Raw genomic sequence first — 20,115 nt, 5'->3', positions numbered from 1 at the left:
TTCGTCAAGAAAGTACTCTTACTTTCGGTTCAGATGTTATATAAGCTAGCCTCTATATATATAATGTGGTCCGCAAGTGAACCCAACAGCCACCCACTCGATATTCCACAACTTGTCATCCAATAGGCTCTTATCCAATCCGGCATTAACGTTGTTGAGGTAGACGCGGAATCCGGTTGTGGTTGTATCGTAAACGCTTGCTGCTCCAAGAACCATCCAGTGATTGCCGGATCCTTCCACAGAGGTCACCACATTAGGAATCTTAGCAAATCCACACTCGCTCATGTCAACATCAACAAACACGTTCTGTCCATCAGAATAATCCTGGAACACTGTCGTAGTACGCCCTGAAATTTAACGAATTGAGGATCAACAAACTGCCGAAAAAATAAAAATGACAATAAACGAGTCTGAAAAGAAAATATAACAAACAAAAACAACAACAACAAATTCATTACTTTATCATAGATGCTAGATAGAGAGAGATATCAATATTATCAACTATAACATTTTGAGCTGTGAAAAGAACGGTTAGTCAACTTCATTTGGCAATCTACCTTAGCTGCATCATTTCAAAACTTTGTTAGAATAGTTGATAACTTTTCTATCATACCTGTTGAACCCGAACAGACCAAAGCACACTTCTGTTTACTGTTGTCCTCCTCTCCGTTTATTATTTTCACCTTCTGTCCAGCCTCGGCGTAGCACACAACCAACAGTATAACTATTGCAGATTTCATCATCTTTGCTCGTTATTGCTAACTGAGGGGAGCAGCTATTATATCTATTTAACTTTTGCTTCTGTTATATTAGTCGGATCCCAACCGTTCTAAAAGGCTATCTCGTTAGCTTTTCGTGTTAAAAGCGATTTCTCAACGGTTATCACCTCTCTAGATGATTCTTAAAACATTTGGACTTCATTGCATTTTTGAAATAAATGCAATGAGGGCGTTTTCGGCCACACCCTTTTTCAGTGTTTCGCGGTCACTCGAATTGTTGTATTTCGGCTCAGGAAGGTCTTCCTAAGACTATTCCGATACACCAAAATGTGCCTAATAGCCCCATTTATATACAACTTATGAAGCAACATATACCTTAAAATGCTTCGTTTCGGAAATATGGCCGAAAAACGGTTTTTGGCTTGACGCAGTTCATAATTTCCGTGATTTTTGGCATTTCCGCCTAGGAAGGTCGTAGGGACTATTCTGATACACTAAAATGTACATAATGGCCACATTTATATACAACTTATGAAGCAACATATACCCTAAAAGGCTTACTTTCGGAAATGTGGCTGAAAAACGGATTTTTGCCTAGCGAACAATGACAGTATTCACAAATAGGCTATTGGGCTGTTAACTAGAAAGGTCTTAAAGACTCATGAGCAACATAACATTTGTCACAAGATGTAAGATGACTCACTTTGTGTCCAGAAACACCTACAAAAATTGGAGAATGATCTACTTTATTGGACATCTCTCTTAATGGGCCAGGACAGCAGCACATTTGTGTCTTACGAAAGGGCAATTTTTAAAATCACGATTTCTTAAGGTCACAGGATCGGCTGCTAACAGCAAATTGTTCCCAATTGCCGACTCATACACATCATATACTCAAAAACGCTCACTTTAGGAGTCATTAGTAAATAACTACTACATGATTTGTGACAACTCCAACAATTTTTCCTTGGCACCAACTTAAATAAAATGTGTTGACCAAAATTCAACTTCAAACTTTTTATTTATTCATGCCATAAAACCATGATATATGTACCAAGAATACCGGACCTTAAATAAATCGGCACTGGATCCGGGCCAGATTGTTCCTTGACCGCTGACCAGTACCCCACTTTATAATTATGATTGATTTCGCTGCCTCGACCAATATTGATCTGTAATCCCTGGATTGAGATCTGTTGGCCGCAATTTAATTTAGCTAATTTCCTATAATACCGCAGTGGTTTGGTTCCCACTTCAGAATGACCCCATATTCTTTTTTTCAGTCGCATAGATTTTCTTATCGTATGATAATGCGTGTCATTCCCTCGTTTTTTAATCAAGTGGTGACTGGCTAGTTCTTCTGTTATTACAGCTGTGAGCTGCCTCGAGATCTTATCTGGGGCATGGGCACTAATGCTAGAACATTAGAACTGTAATTCTAGAACCTTAGATTAAGGTTACTTGGCAGAATAGCATTAACAGGGTTCGAGATTTGACTGAGGGCATTCAGGTAACATACCAGGTTCATGTCACCAGTTGAGGTGAATCTTAATTTCGGCATGCAATGCCTAATAAGTTATAAGCTTATAGTAGGATCACGGGGTTTATATAATAGAAGGTCTCGAGATGCTAATTTAGCTATTTAGGTTTCACATGTGAAATTTTTCCAGCTTTGGGTAAAGTGGATTTTAGATCGGGGAGGGGGTCTAAATGACCAAAATCTGAACGATTTCTTACTTACGGGGCACTACGGGACAAGGGACGGATATCGGGCCCAATAGCTGTTTTTTAATGAGAGGCTGGGGTATGGACCTAGATCGTCAACGTGAGGATAGCATGAGGATTTAGGATGCTCTGCCTGCCGGCAGGCAGCTGCCTTTCATGGGGTCTTGCAACCCCGAAAGCTGGTATATCTTATCTAAATTAACCTTGGTTACATCCCGTGCTGTTTCGAATATATAATTAGATTTATAGGTCCAATATCAAGCAAAAAAGTCTGATCTCCGGTACTGATGTTACACTTACATGATCTCCGACGCGAGGATCTCCGAAGTCCGATCTTAAAGTTGGATCTCAGAGCCAAAAAGAGGAACCTAAGCCTTGGTTTCTCTCTTTGAGAGTCAAACAGGAAATTCGGTGTTATCAACTCAAACTCGGATTCGTAGCACAATTGAAAAACCAAAGAATAAAAATCTTAATGAATTTCCCGACATCCTAAAATTAATATCAGGTCGTATTCGATTCAGTGGCCCAAACTCCAGTAGGTTACAAGACTTAAGTTCAAGTCGAGGAACACTTTGATTAAGCATGATCCTTGTCTAGTTGGAGTTTTCGCATATCATGCAGTAGTAAAATCTACTAATCACTCCTAAACTGAGTGTTTTAGAGTCGAATCTCGAACCCTGCCATTCAGCCAAGTAATCTTAATCTGAAGTTCTAGAATTACAGTTCTAATGTTCTAGTACTAATGTATTAGTGCCCTAGATAAGATCTCGATGCAGCTGTGCCTGTAATAACAAAAAACTAGCTATAAGTAACCACTTGATTAAAAAACGAGGGAATGACACACATTATCATATGATGGGAAAATCTATGCGAACCAAACCACTGCGGTATTACTATTATGGTAAATGAGCTAAATTAAACTGCAGCCAACAGATCTCAATCCAGCGATTACAGACCAATATTGGTCGAGGCAGTGAAGTCAATTATAATTATAAAGTGGGGTCCGGATCCAGTGCCGAATTATTTTAGGTCCGGTATTCTAAGAGTCTTAGTACATATCATGGTTTTATGGAATGAATAAATTAAAAGTTGAATTACATTTTGGCTAAATTGGTGCCAATGAAAAATTGTTGGAGTTTTCACAAATCATGCAGTACAGTAGTTAAACTTATTTACTAATCACTCCTAAATTGAACGTTTTTGAGTATATGATGTTCATGAGTCGGCAATTGCAAACAATTTGCTGTTAGCAACTGACCCTTTGACCTTTACTTTGACCTTCACTAAAAAAACCGTAATTTTGAAAAATTACCCTTTCGTATGACACAAGTATGCTGCTGGCCTGGCCCATTAAGAGAGATGCCCAATAAAGTAGATCATTCTCCAATTTTTGTAGGTGTTTCTGGACACAAAGTGAGTCATCTTACATCTTGTGACAAATGTTATGTTGCTCATGAGTCTTTAAGACCTTTCTAGTTAACAGTCCAATAGCCCATTTGTGAATACTGTCATTGTTCGCTAGGCAAAAATCCGTTTTTCAGCCACGTTGCCGAAAATTAGCCTTTTAGGGTATATGTTGCTTCATAAGTTGTATATAAATGTGGCCATTATGTACATTTTAGTGTATCAGAATAGTCTCTACGACCTTCCTAGGCGGAAATGCCAAAAATCACGGAAATTATGAACTGCGTCAAGCCAAAAACCGTTTTTCGGCCATATTTCCGAAACGAAGCATTTTAAGGTATAAGTTGCTTCATAAGTTGTATATAAATGGGGCTATTAGGCACATTTTGGTGTATCGGAATAGTCTTTAAGACCTTCCTGGGCCGAAATACAAAAATTCGAGTGACCGCTAAACACTGAAAAAGGGTGTGGCCGAAAACGCCCTCATTGCATTTATTTCAAAAATGCAATGAAGTCCAAATGTTTTAAGAATCATCTAGAGAGGTGATAACCGTCGAGAAATCGCTTTTAACACGAAAAGCTAACGAGATTCCGTTTCGTCCCTGACTATATGGTCAAATAATGGCAAAAAAAGAACAAAATCGCTCATATCTCAGTTCGTGATATTCGCTAAACTGATTTCGCTCAAAACAATAGAACTTAATCACCTTTCAATATTTTTGCATGAACTTTTCAGAATCAACGTAGAATCGTAGTCCGACCTTCAGTTTCGGAGTGGAATTTCGAGCTAGGTCTTTAAAAAATTGGTTGCCAAATTCCAAATTTTGCCCCCAAATTTTGAATTCAGCCAAAATCTTAAAAAAGTAGCGCGAGCTGTGCTCCACAGCCTGAATGTCAAAATAGCGAGTGTCAAACATGCCTGTAAAAAAGTTCAAAATTTATGGCAGGATTTTTTGAAGATTTAGCTCCTGCAAAAGGCCTAGCTGAGTAATTTAGAGATAATTTTTTAAACACAGTTTCAAGAAACACAGTTTCAAGAACGATATTTTTCAAACACAGTTTCAAGAACGATTCAAATAATATTAATACGATATTAAATGAATATTTATAGTGCCTGCTAGTACATAGTAGCTATTGCGAAATAGGTTTGGTTCGAAAAAGGAATGCATATTGTATTCTTTGGAAGAATCTCAGGAAATTTGCTTCCAGGATTGAAATCTAGCAATATGAAATGATAAATCCAGTAAGATTTTGCTTTGCCGATTTAGGGGTGAAAGTATAAAGTTCTGCAAATTTTGAAATTATGCTTACAGCAATAGGTCTCAACAAGGGAGAATCTGGAACAATTTTTGGAAAATTTGCTTTAAAGAATGGATTCTAGCAATGACTACATTTTGGACTACATTTAGGGCGATTTAGATAATTGTCTGATAGGCCAAATGAGGCCAAAATAGTTGCCCCTTGTCCAGCTTGGGGGGGGGGGGGGGGGGGGGGGTCGCTCCCCTCTTTCTACACCCCTGACACATGTTCGGGAGGCTTGTAGCTGCAAGTAGAGCGCCCCAAGGCTTGGTTTTGGGCATGTTCGGGTGATTTTACATGGTTGGGCTGGGAATGGACCGAATGTGAGCATGGCTGCGGGAGTTGGGTCGTGGGCCATGTTTCGGGGAAAGTCAGGACTCAGGGTGAACCCCCCCGGCCCCCCCCCCCTCAATAAACAGAACGTCTGCCCTCAAGGGGCACTTTGCATGTTTAAGATTGACAACCAAACTCATTCGGTAAATGAGAAATGGTAATGACAGTAAGTCCGCCTGTTTAAATAGGACGGTGTGGGCTCTATTACGAAATCTATACAGCTATATACAGAAAGTTATACAGAAAGTTATACAGAAAGTTATACAGAAAGTTATACAGAAAGTTATACAGAAAGTTATACAGAAAGTTATACAGAAAAATAACCGTTATCGACTAAACAATAAACCGCGTCGTCGATACCATCCCATCTAACAGGCGGACTCACTGTTCTTTCCATTTCTCATTCACCGAATTAGTTTCGTTACACAGTTATACAGAAAATTGTACAGTTATACAGAAAATTATACGGTTATACAGAAAATTGTACAGTTATACAGAAAATTATACGGTTATACAGAAAATTATACTCATGTACCATTATACTATACTATTGGGTTATAAGTTTCAATATATTAATGAACCTTGCTGATCAATAAACCATGATTTACAATCCGTTAGAATGAATATGTGGATCCAAACAGAGATATTCTCCTGACTTATCTTATGGTAAGATACACTGTACAGTGTGCACACTGTACACTATACAGTTTACTGTGTGTGTAGGTGTACACTCATTATTATCATCCATGAGGACCATAATATGGGCGGTGATATGTAATAAGTTACTTGAACAGTTGAACTGGTGGGTGGGCGACAATTGACCCCCCCGACAATTGACCCCCCGACAATTGACCCCCCGACAATTGACCCCCCCGACAATTGACCCCCCGACAATTGACCCCCCGACAATTAACCCCCCGACAATTGACCCCCGGCTGACCTTGACCCTGACCCTGACCCTGACCCTGACCCTGACCCTAACCCTAACCCTAACCCTGACCCTGACCCTGACCCTGACCCAGGACCCTGACCCTAACCCTAACCCTAACCCTAACCCTAACCCTAACCCTAACCCTAACCCTAACCCTAACCCTGACCGAGGACCCTAACCCTAACCCTAACCCTAACCCTAACCCTAACCCTGACCGAGGATCCTAACCCTAACCCTAACCCTAACCCTAACCCTGACCGAGGACCCTAACCCTAACCCTAACCCTAACCCTAACCCTAACCCTGACCGAGGACCCTAACCCTAACCCTAACCCTAACCCTAACCCTAACCCTGACCGAGGACCCTAACCCTAACCCTAACCCTAACCCTAACCCTAACCCTGACCGAGGATCCTAACCCTAACCCTAACCCAGGATCCTGATCCAGGACCCTGACCCTAACCCGATCAATTGACCCCAGCGTAATTACATGGGGGGTCAATTGTCGGGGGTCAATTGTCGTACTAAACCATAGATTTCGCGACAATTGACCCCAGTGTAATTACATAGGGGTCAATTGTCGGGGGGTCAATTGTCGGGGGGTCAATTGTCGGGGGGTCAATTGTCGGGGGGTCAATTGTCGGGGGGTCAATTGTCGCGGTACCGAACCGGTCACTTGTTGTATTACCTTCAAATGAGATCAAGTTTGCACTCTGCGTTGATCGTTTCAAATAGATGAACAGATCCTGAAAATAATGACTTGATGAGAATTGAGTAAAGTTATAGATAAGTAACGAAGACAGCAATGTTTTATCGGAAAGAGAATGATGTAAAATTGAGTATCCTATATATGCAGTACATAATAATATATATACTCTTCAATCTGTGCCTTGAGACAGGAACCTACCTCTGGAGCAAAAGTGTGATCACACCGATTCACAAAAAAGGGTGCATCAGGAACCCTGACAACTATAGAGCAATAGCAGTATGTAGCTGTATTGGGAAACTGCTCTCCACGATGCTGCTATCTCGGCTTGTCACTCACCGCCAAATCTCTCATCCTGATCCACCTAATCAAGCAGGCTTTACCAAAGGAAGTCAATGTAATGACCATATATTCACGCTGATGTCCACAATCGAAAAATACAAGAAAGTGAAAAATAAAATATATGCAGTGTTCATTGATCTCCGAAAAGCGTTTGATCTAGTGTGCAGACAAGCCCTCCTGTTCAAACTAGCCTGCTATGGCGTCAATGGCGGCTACTACGACATCATCAAAGACATGTACAGTAAATCAGAGGGTCATATCAAGATGAATGGTAAAATCAGTGAAGCATTCAAGATCCTCAAAGGGACTGAACAAGGACATCCACTCAGCCCCGAGTTTTTCAAAGTCTACTTTAAAAAGCTTTCTGACCTCCTCAATGAAGCCGTTGTGAACTGCCCAACTCTCGCTGGTATCTCAGTGACTCACCTAGCGTGAGCTGATGATCTAGTAATCCTCGCCCTAGATCCTGAATCACTCCAAAAGTTGCTTTCGATCATTGGGGACTACTGTATCGAATGGGGTCTGGAAATCAACATCTCCAAAACCAAATTCATGGTCTTCAACGGTAAAGGACCTGACATTCCAAACTGGCGTCCTTCTATTCATGACAGGGATATAGAGATGGTCTCCAGCTACTGCTATCTTGGAATCATTATAAGCAGCACAGGGAAATTTCGGCAGGCAACTGACTCTCTCTACCGTAAGGGACTCGGAGCTTACTTTAGCTTGAGAAGCACCATAGACCGGAGATACATTGACGCATCATGCCTTAACAAACTATTTGACACCCTTGTCAAGCCTATTCTACTATACGGTTGTCAAGTTTGGGCCCCAGTTCTACCCACCGTCAGTAAGGTCCTCTCTTGCTTCAGCAAGTTTCACAACCTTGATCATGCAGTCTCCCACATCGCAAAACAGAAACTGGAGCAAGTGCACCTACGTCACCTCAAATACCTTCTTGGTATTAACAGAAGGGCAGTCAATGCTACAGCCTGGGGAGAAACTGGCTCATACCCAATTATAATTGAGATGTTGAAACTGAGTACTAAATACTTCAAAAGAGTTATGAGCCTTCCCTCAACACAACTGGTCAAAGCTGCAATGACTGAGCAGATTAACCTCAAATTGTCATGGTTTGTAGGCATCGAATCAGTTATCAAGTCATTTAACAACATCGACCTTCCTGACAGGAATTCATCATCGTTGCTCAACGCAACCTTCCTCGCGGACTCCTGCAGCCCTGAATTGATGACAGAGAACCTGCGAAAACTATTCCGTGATTCCTGGGGTTCTCTTGTGAAAGATTCTAGAAAGCTATCATTCTACAGTGAAGTCAAAAAAGAATTTGGATGGGAGCCATATCTAAACCACGCTAGGTCTTTCCAGGACAGAAGGGCTACCACACAGATTCGGTCCAGTTCTCATCACCTTAGAATTGAAAGGGGGAGGTACGACAAAACTCCACTTGATGAAAGGACCTGTAACTATTGCGAGCTGAACATCAACCAGCTAATCATCGAAGACGAGAATCATATGCTGCATTCCTGCCCCCTAGGGAAAGTTCCAAGGGACAGATTTCAAAGCCTCAGTGGAAATCTAGTCAGCATTGACGGAAATGGTAGCTTCAATCTTGCCTCCACGTTCATCTCGCAACCCGATTGCATGGACAAACTCAGCGATGAGGACGTAAGTTTGATCAAACTCTCGACCAGCACCATTAATAAAATCTACAGACTAACCCTCAACTTCAAAGAAAGTCTAAATGTAGATAACTAGCTTCCTCTTTCAGTCCTTCCTTTCTTCCTTTCTTTTTTTTCCCCTTTTTCTTTCCGCCTTTTTTTCTTTTCTAGCTTTGGATCTGTGACGGATGTGATGGATTTCTTGCGGTCACTTTTATCCCTACATGGGCTCCCGGCCGTGCGTCCATGTAGGAGCCGTGGGGCCTTCCGAGTGATAGGGTTACAGTGACTGTTAGTAGGGAAAGTATGAAGGCTATATCAGTAGACACAATTACCGAACGCAGGGCATTGGCTCGACCTCCAAGACAGGGTATCCGTGAGGACCCTGGTCGTAATCAGCTCTGCACTGCTCCAGTGTATCCTGATGCCTGAAATCTTGGACACTGCCTACGTACGGGGTAGACAGCCACTGATGATTTTGTCTGTGAGTTTTTCGTCACTTCCTGACATGAGTCAGACCTCAGCTGGATCCTTCCTGTTTAGCTTTTTCTGAGCTTCCCGCTCGACCTCCTTCTTCAATCTTCAATCATCATCATCAGTTAGAGCTGCCGTGCTCTCGAACTTTCCCTTCACACTCCACCACGGCACCTCCTTCGAGGCCTCTTGCCAGGTAACACCAGCTCTCAGACATAGGCAAGCTTACCGCGCACGGCGTTTTTTCTTTTTTGTTTCGTCCTTTCTGTGTGTGCCGTTTTGTGCCACCCTCTCTGCTGTTCCTGCGAAATTGCGCTCATTCGCTCTTCAATGGGCTGTTCATTTGACAGAGTTACTGGCTGGCACTCCAAACATCTTCTCACTCACAATCACCATCAATCAAATTCAAAATTATGCAATCAATCACTATACATCCACGATCATATGATCAAAACACAAAACTTTGTTATATACTGTTTCTGTTTGAGATTTGAATAACGTTACTGTAATGTTTCAAATTATATTTTAAATGTTCAAATGTTAATAATAATATGACAGAGTTACTGGCTGGCACTCCTATCATATTCTCACTCACCATCACTGCCCAATCAAAATTATGCAATCAAATTCACTATACGCCCACGATCATATTATGATCAAACACACAGCTTTGAAATATACTTTTTTCTGTTTGAGATTTGAATAACGTTACTGTAATGTTCCAAATTATATTTTAAATGTACAAAAAAAATGTTAATATGGAGTACACCTACTTATAATCTACTGAAATTAACGCATATTCTCGTCCATACTTATTGTATCATACTTTACCATCACAAGGAAAAGTTTCCATTAAACCCGATAGGTAGCAAGTGTAAATTTGTAGCATTTAACTGGAGCAGACAGCATGGTGCCAGCATTGTAGGTAGCAAGTGTAAATTTGTAGCATTTAACTGGAGCAGACAGCATGGTGCCAGCATTGTAGGTAGCAAGTGTAAATTTGTAGCATTTAACTGGAGCAGACAGCATGGTGCCAGCATTGTAGGTAGCAAGTGTAAATTTGTAGCATTTAACTGGAGCAGACAGCATGGTGCCAGCATTGTAGGTAGCAAGTGTAAATTTGTAGCATTTAACTGGAGCAGACAGCATGGTGCCAGCATTGTAGGTAGCAAGTGTAAATTTGTAGCATTTAACTGGAGCAGACAGCATGGTGCCAGCATTGTAGGTAGCAAGTGTAAATTTGTAGAATTTAACTGGAGCAGACAGCATGGTGCCAGCATTGTAGGTAGCAAGTGTAAATTTGTAGCATTTAACTGGAGCAGACAGCATGGTGCCAGCATTGTAGGTAGCAAGTGTAAATTTGTAGAATTTAACTGGAGCAGACAGCATGGTGCCAGCATTGTAGGTAGCAAGTGTAAATTTGTAGAATTTAACTGGAGCAGACAGCATGGTGCCAGCATTGTAGGTAGCAAGTGTAAATTTGTAGCATTTAACTGGAGCAGACAGCATGGTGCCAGCATTGTAGGTAGCAAGTGTAAATTTGTAGAATTTAACTGGAGCAGACAGCATGGTGCCAGCATTGTAGGTAGCAAGTGTAAATTTGTAGAATTTAACTGGAGCAGACAGCATGGTGCCAGCATTGTAGGTAGCAAGTGTAAATTTGTAGCATTTAACTGGAGCAGACAGCATGGTGCCAGCATTGTAGGTAGCAAGTGTAAATTTGTAGAATTTAACTGGAGCAGACAGCATGGTGCCAGCATTGTAGGTAGCAAGTGTAAATTTGTAGAATTTAACTGGAGCAGACAGCATGGTGCCAGCATTGTAGGTAGCAAGTGTAAATTTGTAGAATTTAACTGGAGCAGACAGCATGGTGCCAGCATTGTAGGTAGCAAGTGTAAATTTGTAGCATTTAACTGGAGCAGACAGCATGGTGCCAGCATTGTAGGTAGCAAGTGTAAATTTGTAGAATTTAACTGGAGCAGACAGCATGGTGCCAGCATTGTTCAGATCTTTTAAGCTCTGGATTTTCTCCATGTTTGTTCGAGCGCCCTGCATGTGAAACTATAATACAAGCTATTATATTTGTTATTGTGTTCTTTTAACTGTAGTCCAGCTGTGTTGTCGAGTTGTGAAGCATGTCTAAACTGAAAACTGGGCGTGGCACTGAGGAGTACAAACGTTAAATTTAAAATTCAATTATAAAATTGTTTTAAAATACTTTCTTTTCCACGTGGGTGGAATAAAAATGTTACTCGAGAGTTATTTTACTGTTAAATATTCTTCAGTTTCAGACCGTAACAGTCACTATTATCTCCGTCTTAACAAAATTGAATAACCCTGAAATAGGAATCAATATGATTATAAATGAGGTTTATTCCCTTGATGATCTTAAACTTCCAATTCTGCCAATAATATTGAAAATATCTTTCGAGCAATTGTTGAAGTCATGAAAAAAGAATGCCCCTCAGAGTGTGTCCTGAAACAGACTGCTTCTGTAAACTGACACTACTATATTGATACTCCTTTAGATAGCCAGCACAACACAGTTAAATACATGATACCCGTTAGATTGGAGGTACCAGCCGGTGTACTTTTAAACAATTATAACAACTGTTATACAAATCACGTGTCTTAAAGTGTCATGTAAAGTGGACCGGTCTTTGAAATTGAAGATGGTTAATTTCAAATTTATATATAGGTCTTATCTCTAAACCCCCCACTTTTACATCAGTAAAACCAGCTGAATAGTTCAACACACCCACAATATGGACCTGAGCCCTGAGTCGGCGCCGTTTTTTAATTAGAGACAAGTTTTAAACCCTGGTACTTGCAAGGCTTACTATTTAACATTGTAATGCAACCAAACAATACTGACAACTTGGCTTTCAGCAGAAATATTCATTGGCAGCAGTTCAACTGTCTTGTCTCATGATCAACTAGTATCTTCAGTGTTCAGTGTTCAGACTTCAGTGTTGAGGGGTCAAGTTTCTTCCTAAAACTGTTCAATGTCACATTTCTTCCGTGAATAGCAACAATTATACACGATACATATAAGAGGCGGCTTCAGTGACCGCCTCTGAGATGTGTAGAGTTCACGTCATAACATCTTAATTCTTACATTTCATCTGACATATCCTTTTTCTCGGACCATTTCCTGAAACCCGGGGCCCTCCTAAGCGGGCTGTAATATATTTTTTAGTGTGTCACTGTGTATTATATACAACAAAGAATCAGTGGAAGGCAGAGAAGGTTGAAAAAAGGCGTTACATACCGAGAAATTATGAATCAATTATGTCACCAACTATAAAAGTATAAAAGCAATGATTTATTCACACCAAAAAGTGTGACACTTGAAATACAAGATGACAATTGGCAATCAGACAGTGTTAATGATAATGGATGATAAACAGTGTTTGTTTCAGCGATCTAACAATGTTTGTTTCAGCGATCTAACAATGTTTGTTTCAGCGATCTAACAATGTTTGTTTCAGCGATCTAACAATGTTTGTTTCAGCGATCTAACAATGTTTGTTTCAGCGATCTAACAATGTTTGTTTCAGCGATCTAACAATGTTTGTTTCAGCAAGGTTGGGTGTATGTGCAGCAATAGCTATACTGGGTGGTCTTCTAACCCTGTTTGTTTACTACGCTGGAATATTCGCTATAGGGGGAATCTTCGGAATGGTAGGTTATCTCCGAATAAAGTCTTGTTTTTGTTCAGGTTCTGAACTTTCATGAAGATTCATAGAATTGAGGACTTGATTTTAAGAATAACGCCAGAAAATTACATATTTATATTTTGTTCTCCTCTCTGAATTCTGATTCATGCAGGCAGTTTTTGTCTGACTAACTGCTTCACTAATTATAATTGAATAATTAAGCTAATTAATTAAGCTAATTATCCTCAGATTTGCGCCCTGGTGGCCTTGTCTACTCCGCTAGCAGAAAAAGAATTCTTCGATTCGTGAGTTCTTTCAAACTTGACAACATGGAGAATATCTGACTAACCAATAACCATGCATATTGTATAAGTAACCATGTATAACCATGTATATTGTATAATGTATATTGTATATTGTATAAGTATTACATAACCACTCCACGATAATATCCGTAGTTTAATTGTTGATAATCTCATTATTCTCATTATTACTATTAGAAGATATGTCCATACTCTAGCTTCTAGTGAGTATGTCACACAACTCTTACTCTCTTATATCACTGTCTCCAATCTTTAACTAGTACCTTCCTAAGCTAACATTTCTTTGAGTTCTATCTTTAAATGGGTTCCCTTCGTGGTACATTCCGTTCACCAAGTTGTTCACCCCTGGAACAGATTGGTTCTAGAGCTAGTTTGTCCAACATTGCACCAATAGTGAAAGGATTCGTTCTCATGAAAACATTCCTATTAGTATAATTACTTCCATAATATTTAAAGATTGTGAGGTACAGTCTTCATTTAGTGGGGCTATACTTGGGGAAGGTAAAATGTCCAGTAAGGTGCACTGTATACAGGGTTACCGTCCCCTCCTCGGGCTATATAATATGTAACCCCCTAATAGTCATTGTTTTCCCTGTAAGCTGTCCTCTAACATGCTGACATACCAGCAGAAAGCACCAGAGATCTCCCACTAAGGGTACCCACTGTTGAGCCTATAATATACCAAGTAATGAGTCTAAACAGCTAGTACATCACAAACCCTCTCTATTATTGGACATTGGTCCTATGTTCCTTAACAACTCACTATATCTCTCATAAGTACAGCGGTGCTAAACAAAGAGAAACGTCTGAGAGTTATCACAGAGGAGGAACCAGTCACACTGTGCTATTCTGAGAGAATACTGACAATTCATGAGCACTAATTTTAAACATTCCGTTCAACATTTAACCCAACATACAGTACTGTTCCTGCATTGGGCGAGTATTTAGATTTGCGCCTGCAAGTTCAGGTTAGGTTCATCATACGAATATAACTACTTATATATGGCATGGTGGTCTCCTATTTTATCCAAGCGATACCCTAACCTCTGAGATTTGACCAACCAGGCTCGAATAAAAAAGGACAGAAAAGTAATTAAGTGATAGAGCATAGTATAGTATGTACACACATTACTGAGTATAACAGTGGGGACTCTCTCCTTCTCAGACCCTGTGCTAACTTACTCAGTGACATATCCTATAATTTGACAATTAGATTAATAAACCCCGCCGCTCTCCAAACCAATGTGTGGTCCCAATCATTGGTTTGTTTACCGTACCTCCACATTGTTCATACTTCATCTAGAAGGAGTCATGTGTTATAACAGTATAATGACTCCTGTCATCACAGTCACCAGGTTTATTATTGAAATCTAAAACCGGTTCAGGTTGATGTCCCCCCATGTGATGATATGGTGTGTAGTCTGATAGTGTAGTGTCTGGGGAGATATTATGTATACCACAGGATCCTGTAGGAGGGGGCTCAGGGGCTGGGAATTTGATTAGGATCTGAGTACTGAGTAGGGGTGGGGCTCATTTGTCAAGCTCCTATTTATCTAATTGTTAGATATGAGTTTTAAACTAATTACAATTTACAGTACTATTACATTTATTGAGTGTGATGGGATGGAAGAGTTTTAACCAGGTTTAGCCTGGTTAAAAGAATTTGTTTTAATTCTAGATGAAAAGCTCGAATACTATAATACGTTTGCGATATACTTTAACGTTGACTAAGAAAAAGTCTTTTGCTACAAATTATGCAGATTAATTGTTTTTAGACTATAGGATGGTATGGTTGTTTTGTTATGTTTTTTTTCTAAAGGATTAGGGTGAAAATATAGTTAGAGCAGAATCAGCTGTAAGTCGTAGGATGAGAAAATTAGAAATTGTGTGCGAGAAAATAGAAAGAGAGAAATGGAAAGAGAGGAATGAAAAGAGAGAAATGGAAAGAGAGAAATGGAAAGAGAGAAATAGAAAGGGAGAAATGGAAAGAGAGAAATGAAAAGAGAAAAATGGAAAGAGAGAAATGGGAAGAGAGAAATGGAAAGAGAGAAATAGAAAGAGAGAAATGGAAAGAGAGAAATAGAAAGAGAGAAATGGAAAGAGAGAAATGGAAAGAGAGAAATGGAAAGAGAGAAATGATATAACAGGTGTTAAAGCAATGGAATGTGGGGTTGGAAAATCGAGAGTACACAATTTGTTATTTTCCAGTGAATTATAACAATTATTAAATGGGCGAATAATAACAATTATATTATGTAGAAAAATGCGAATAACTTAATCACATTTTAATTGGCCTCATATTAAAACATAATGCACTGCTACACTGTATTAAGGAGCTCATTATAAGGTGAACTATGCTGTGTGCTAGTGCTACATGCTGTATACTGTGTGCCCCCAACCATTCACTCTACTAAATTATTTACTGCACGTTGTAACTGTGCTGTGTATTATCATGTGTTATATTCGGTAGTTGCCTTCAAGCAGCTCTAATTCCTACTCGCAAAAAAATTAACCTCGCAAAAATTTAGCGCTGAAAAACAAACACGGTGTAAGAGTTTCCTACCTTTTTGCAGCATTGGCGTCGTAATATAAAATGTGTGTGCCTAGGAGACTAGATAATACGTGCACTAATTTTACATTATGAGCAAGGACCAAGGCCTTACCCTGCCCCTTTCGGTCATCTTAAGATGCATTATAAACCTATTATAAACCCATTATAAACCCATTATAAACCTATTATAAACCCATTATAAACCTATTATAAACCCATTATAAACACTGTATTATAAACACCCACCCTACAGTGTTTATACTCTCCCTACAGGTGTTACTTTAGAAACTTAGAAATGATTCTAGATAGAAGTGTAAAGTATATACCGTGTTTAATAAACACTGTTTATTTTACGTGGTTCATACCCCAAAATTAACCAGCAGGGGCGGTTAACCTTGGTTTGGTTTGAAACTTCAACCGAAGTTATGGGAGTATTAATACTTTTTACAGTTTTATTCATTTTTTGCCTGTTAAAAGATATAATTATATGGCATAATGTATTTGAAACACAATTCCTTTTTTTTAATGTGTCTCAGATGAGAAGATGAAAAATTTTACAATTCTCCAGATATCGATGAGCAAAATTGTGAGCATAATTTCAAAGTACCACAGCTGTGGTTAAAACGTGGACATTTATCTAGTTATTGGTTTATACTATACCCAATATTATAATTATAATTAATGTATAATTAACATTAATAACCTTTTCTTCAGAGCGATGGGGGTCGGCCTGTTCTACGGTGCCTTCATTATAGTTGGCGGATTGCTGGCGCTTCTGTTGAGCACTGTTGCTGTTGCTGCAGCCAGCAGCTTGGGCGGATCTTATGCAGTCTTCTGGGGTAAGTGTTTTATATTTGTGTATGTGTCCTTACCCGAAATGTTTTAACGTAACCCCGATTTGCTGCGGTTGTTTCCATCCCAAAAATTACGAGGTTTTAGATTTTACTGTTTAAAGTGCATATGTTTTTGTTATGACAGTAGAAACCAAATTGTACTGTACTAACGAAAATTTTAAAAGTCATTGTATAAGGAAAGATTTGACGTTTCTCATGAAATTTGACCCTGTTATTTTGATACATTCGACATGTGATTGTTATCTTTTTAAACATTCAAAATGACCTGAGAAAAAAAAGGTTGCTTCTCATAAATGTAGTCGCATCATAGGATGAAAACATTGGTCTTACGGGGATGAAACTAGATTTGTTCTAGAATTATTTTAGCGTAAAATGCTACTTCTTCATGTGGTATTTCCCGGGATGGACAAGGAGCAGGGGTCCGGTCAAACGCCCCGCTATTTTGCTGCTATAATTCCAACTTATTCAACCACTTAGTACAAACTGTAACCTCACTAAACAGCTGACATATTACTACGCAATCCTTATAGTCCTGTCAGGATGATATCTTAGTTAGGAGAGATTTGTGTTCTCCTCTGTTTCGTAGAGTTGTGATGGATATCACTTCACCAGGGAACAGGGAATTGTAATGGGTAAAATTATAAATGGGCGGGGAGGGGATAAAGGTGTGTGGGGTGGGAACGGGGGGGGGGGGGGGGGGGGGGTGGTGGTTGTATATTGGAATTTGTGAAGCTGCATTTTACTCCCGTACCTGGAGGAAAACAAGAAGGGGAAGTGTGACTGGAGAAGGTGGTTCCCGCAGTACAGGTGATAGTGTTGCTCCCTCTCAGTTTGAACCCCTCATTACAAGACACTGTCAGCACTGTTCCTGAGTATACCGGGAAGATTTCTACTGTTGTGAGATGATTCCAGGCTGGGTCCAATTTGGTGCATGGTGCGTCGGGTGGAACAGTTGGTAAGGGGTCAGGATCGTCGGGTGGGGCAGTTGGTAAGGGGTCAGGATCGTCGGGTGGAACAGTTGGATCAGTACTCTCTGAGGAGCACATAAAAAGTTGCATTATTTTTAATGAATATTGACTCTAACCATGTGGCTTTTTATCTTTTATCCAAGTAGACGCCCAAATATGTAGGTATATTGGTGTTTACTGTTTAGCTATGACACTAAGCAATGTTAAAAGTCGATAACTGCAGAGTGTAGAATGAATATTGTAATTCTTTTCATTATATTTTGTTAAATGCCTTGTTAAATATACATATATTAATTTATTATTTAAGTTACCTTGTTCATATCTGTAGTGTGTCGATACACGGTCCCAATTGCCGTTGTACTTAAACTTCAACGTTTTTACTTTATTTTTCATGAAACACATTTGATCACTGCTATTTTCAAAGACCCAGGTAACTTCTAGAACATCATCAAACCAGATTTGTAGCTGAGTGGACGTCTTCAGGAAGGTCAGAACACCAGCTCGTTGTAAAAACCCTTCATTTCCACTGAAAAAGTAACCGTCGTTACAGTCATTGGCATTTAGTTTCTCGGACGTCCAAGTTAACCACCCTTTTCCATTCTTGTTCATCGTCCAATTGATGGGGTTACTGTTATCTATCTTCTTGTCGGTCTTCGTCTGGAACTTCTTACCCTCCACTATCTTTGTAAGCGTGTTCCTGTCTTTGGGTACTGGAAACCACTCACTGTACTGGATACCTTGAAATGTAAGAGGGTCCTTTTTTAGTCTATATAATCGTACCAGAAAAAAAGGTTCAGGCGTTTAAAGTCGAAAAGAATGAACGGGGAAATTCGTAAGAGGAGATAAAATCATTTCGCTGTAAATTTAAGAATAATGATAACATACCTTCAGAGAGTGGGATCAGTAGAATCAATGTTAGACGTAACATTTTCAACTCAGCTCACAATACATTCTGCAGGCTTTGGTTACATTGATTAATGAAAATTATAACCATGAATAATCATCAAACATTCATTTTTCCAATATCATTGTTTTATTCTAGTATCTACTATCTAGCGATGACAGATTGGCGGGTAATAATATTGTCACACATTTAACACTATGTTGCTACAAGACCCTGATCATTAGAAACACCCCTTTTTTTATTAAATACTTTTCAAATTTTACAGAGTACAGCAATAGATGAATATAAAATAGAATCGTTCAAAATATCGCCCCCATCTGTAAAATATGATGGGCACCCAAACACGGTAAACACATAGTGAACTATGTCCGCAGTAACTTGGACCCATTACATCGAATTAATCTAAATCCAAAAATTTATGAAAAACTATTTAATAACAAACAAATCCATGGTGAATAACTGTGGATATATAGTCAAAATTGGTATTTCAATACGTCAAATTCCAGATACATTAGATACAGGTCTGATATGGTCATTAATGTGCGAGAAGGTGTGCGGGTGAAGTGTGATATGATGTTGAAAGAATAGGAAGGTAGATAAAAATTAATAAAACAAAAATAATAATAATATGGGGAGCAGAGAGACTAGGCTAGACTGTTGTTTCACTATCCAATAAACATTTCCATAGATGCTTAGTGACCTCAGCTTTGAAAAGACTAGTAGACACAATCTGTCTTACCTGTAAAGGGAGTCCATTCCACAGTATGTGGGTTCTGTAGAAAAATGATTTTGCCAGTGGGCTATTTGAGGTACATATGGTGAGTGAATTCTGACTTAACTTAGGTAAAATTGATGACACAATAGACAGACTGTCGAGGTGGCAACGTCTTAGTCGAGAAGTGCCCTGATATAAAGAGAGATAGTGAGGCAGCGATACAGGAATTAAATTGTTCAGAACTTTGTGGAAAAAAATAAGATCATTCAAGTCAAACTTTTGAGACAAAGGGAGAATGTCGACAAGCTTGCACTTTTTGACATATTGCTCAGGTGGATAACTGCGGCCCTCTTCAGACAGAATCCATTTAATAGCTCTCTTTTGGAGACTTTCTAATTTATCACTAAGTGATTTATTACAAGGGCGCCAGATTATGGAACAATTTTCGAATTGGCTACGAACAAGGGAGAGGTAAAGCGCCCGGCGACGTTTCAGATCAATGACAATATGGCCATCTCTTCTGACCATAC

The 20,115-nt window shown here is 39.5% G+C and overlaps 1 protein-coding gene across 1 annotated transcript in view; it reads left to right on the top strand.

Moving 5' to 3' along the window:
- Positions 1–20,115, top strand: part of LOC134823164 (uncharacterized) — a 32,427-nt gene that overhangs the window by 3,880 nt on the left and 8,432 nt on the right. The window contains exons 4-6 of the mRNA XM_063834515.1: positions 13,195–13,295; positions 13,520–13,575; positions 16,859–16,983. Of these exons, the coding sequence (XP_063690585.1) occupies positions 13,195–13,295; positions 13,520–13,575; positions 16,859–16,983 (282 nt within the window). The remainder of the gene's footprint in view (positions 1–13,194; positions 13,296–13,519; positions 13,576–16,858; positions 16,984–20,115) is intronic.

Source organism: Bolinopsis microptera, chromosome 11, assembly GCF_026151205.1.
Source record: "Bolinopsis microptera isolate Bmic1 chromosome 11, MBARI_Bmic_1.0, whole genome shotgun sequence".
In the NCBI taxonomy this organism is placed as follows: Eukaryota; Metazoa; Ctenophora; class Tentaculata; order Lobata; family Bolinopsidae; genus Bolinopsis; species Bolinopsis microptera.
This window is presented reverse-complemented; position numbering and strand designations above follow the sequence as displayed.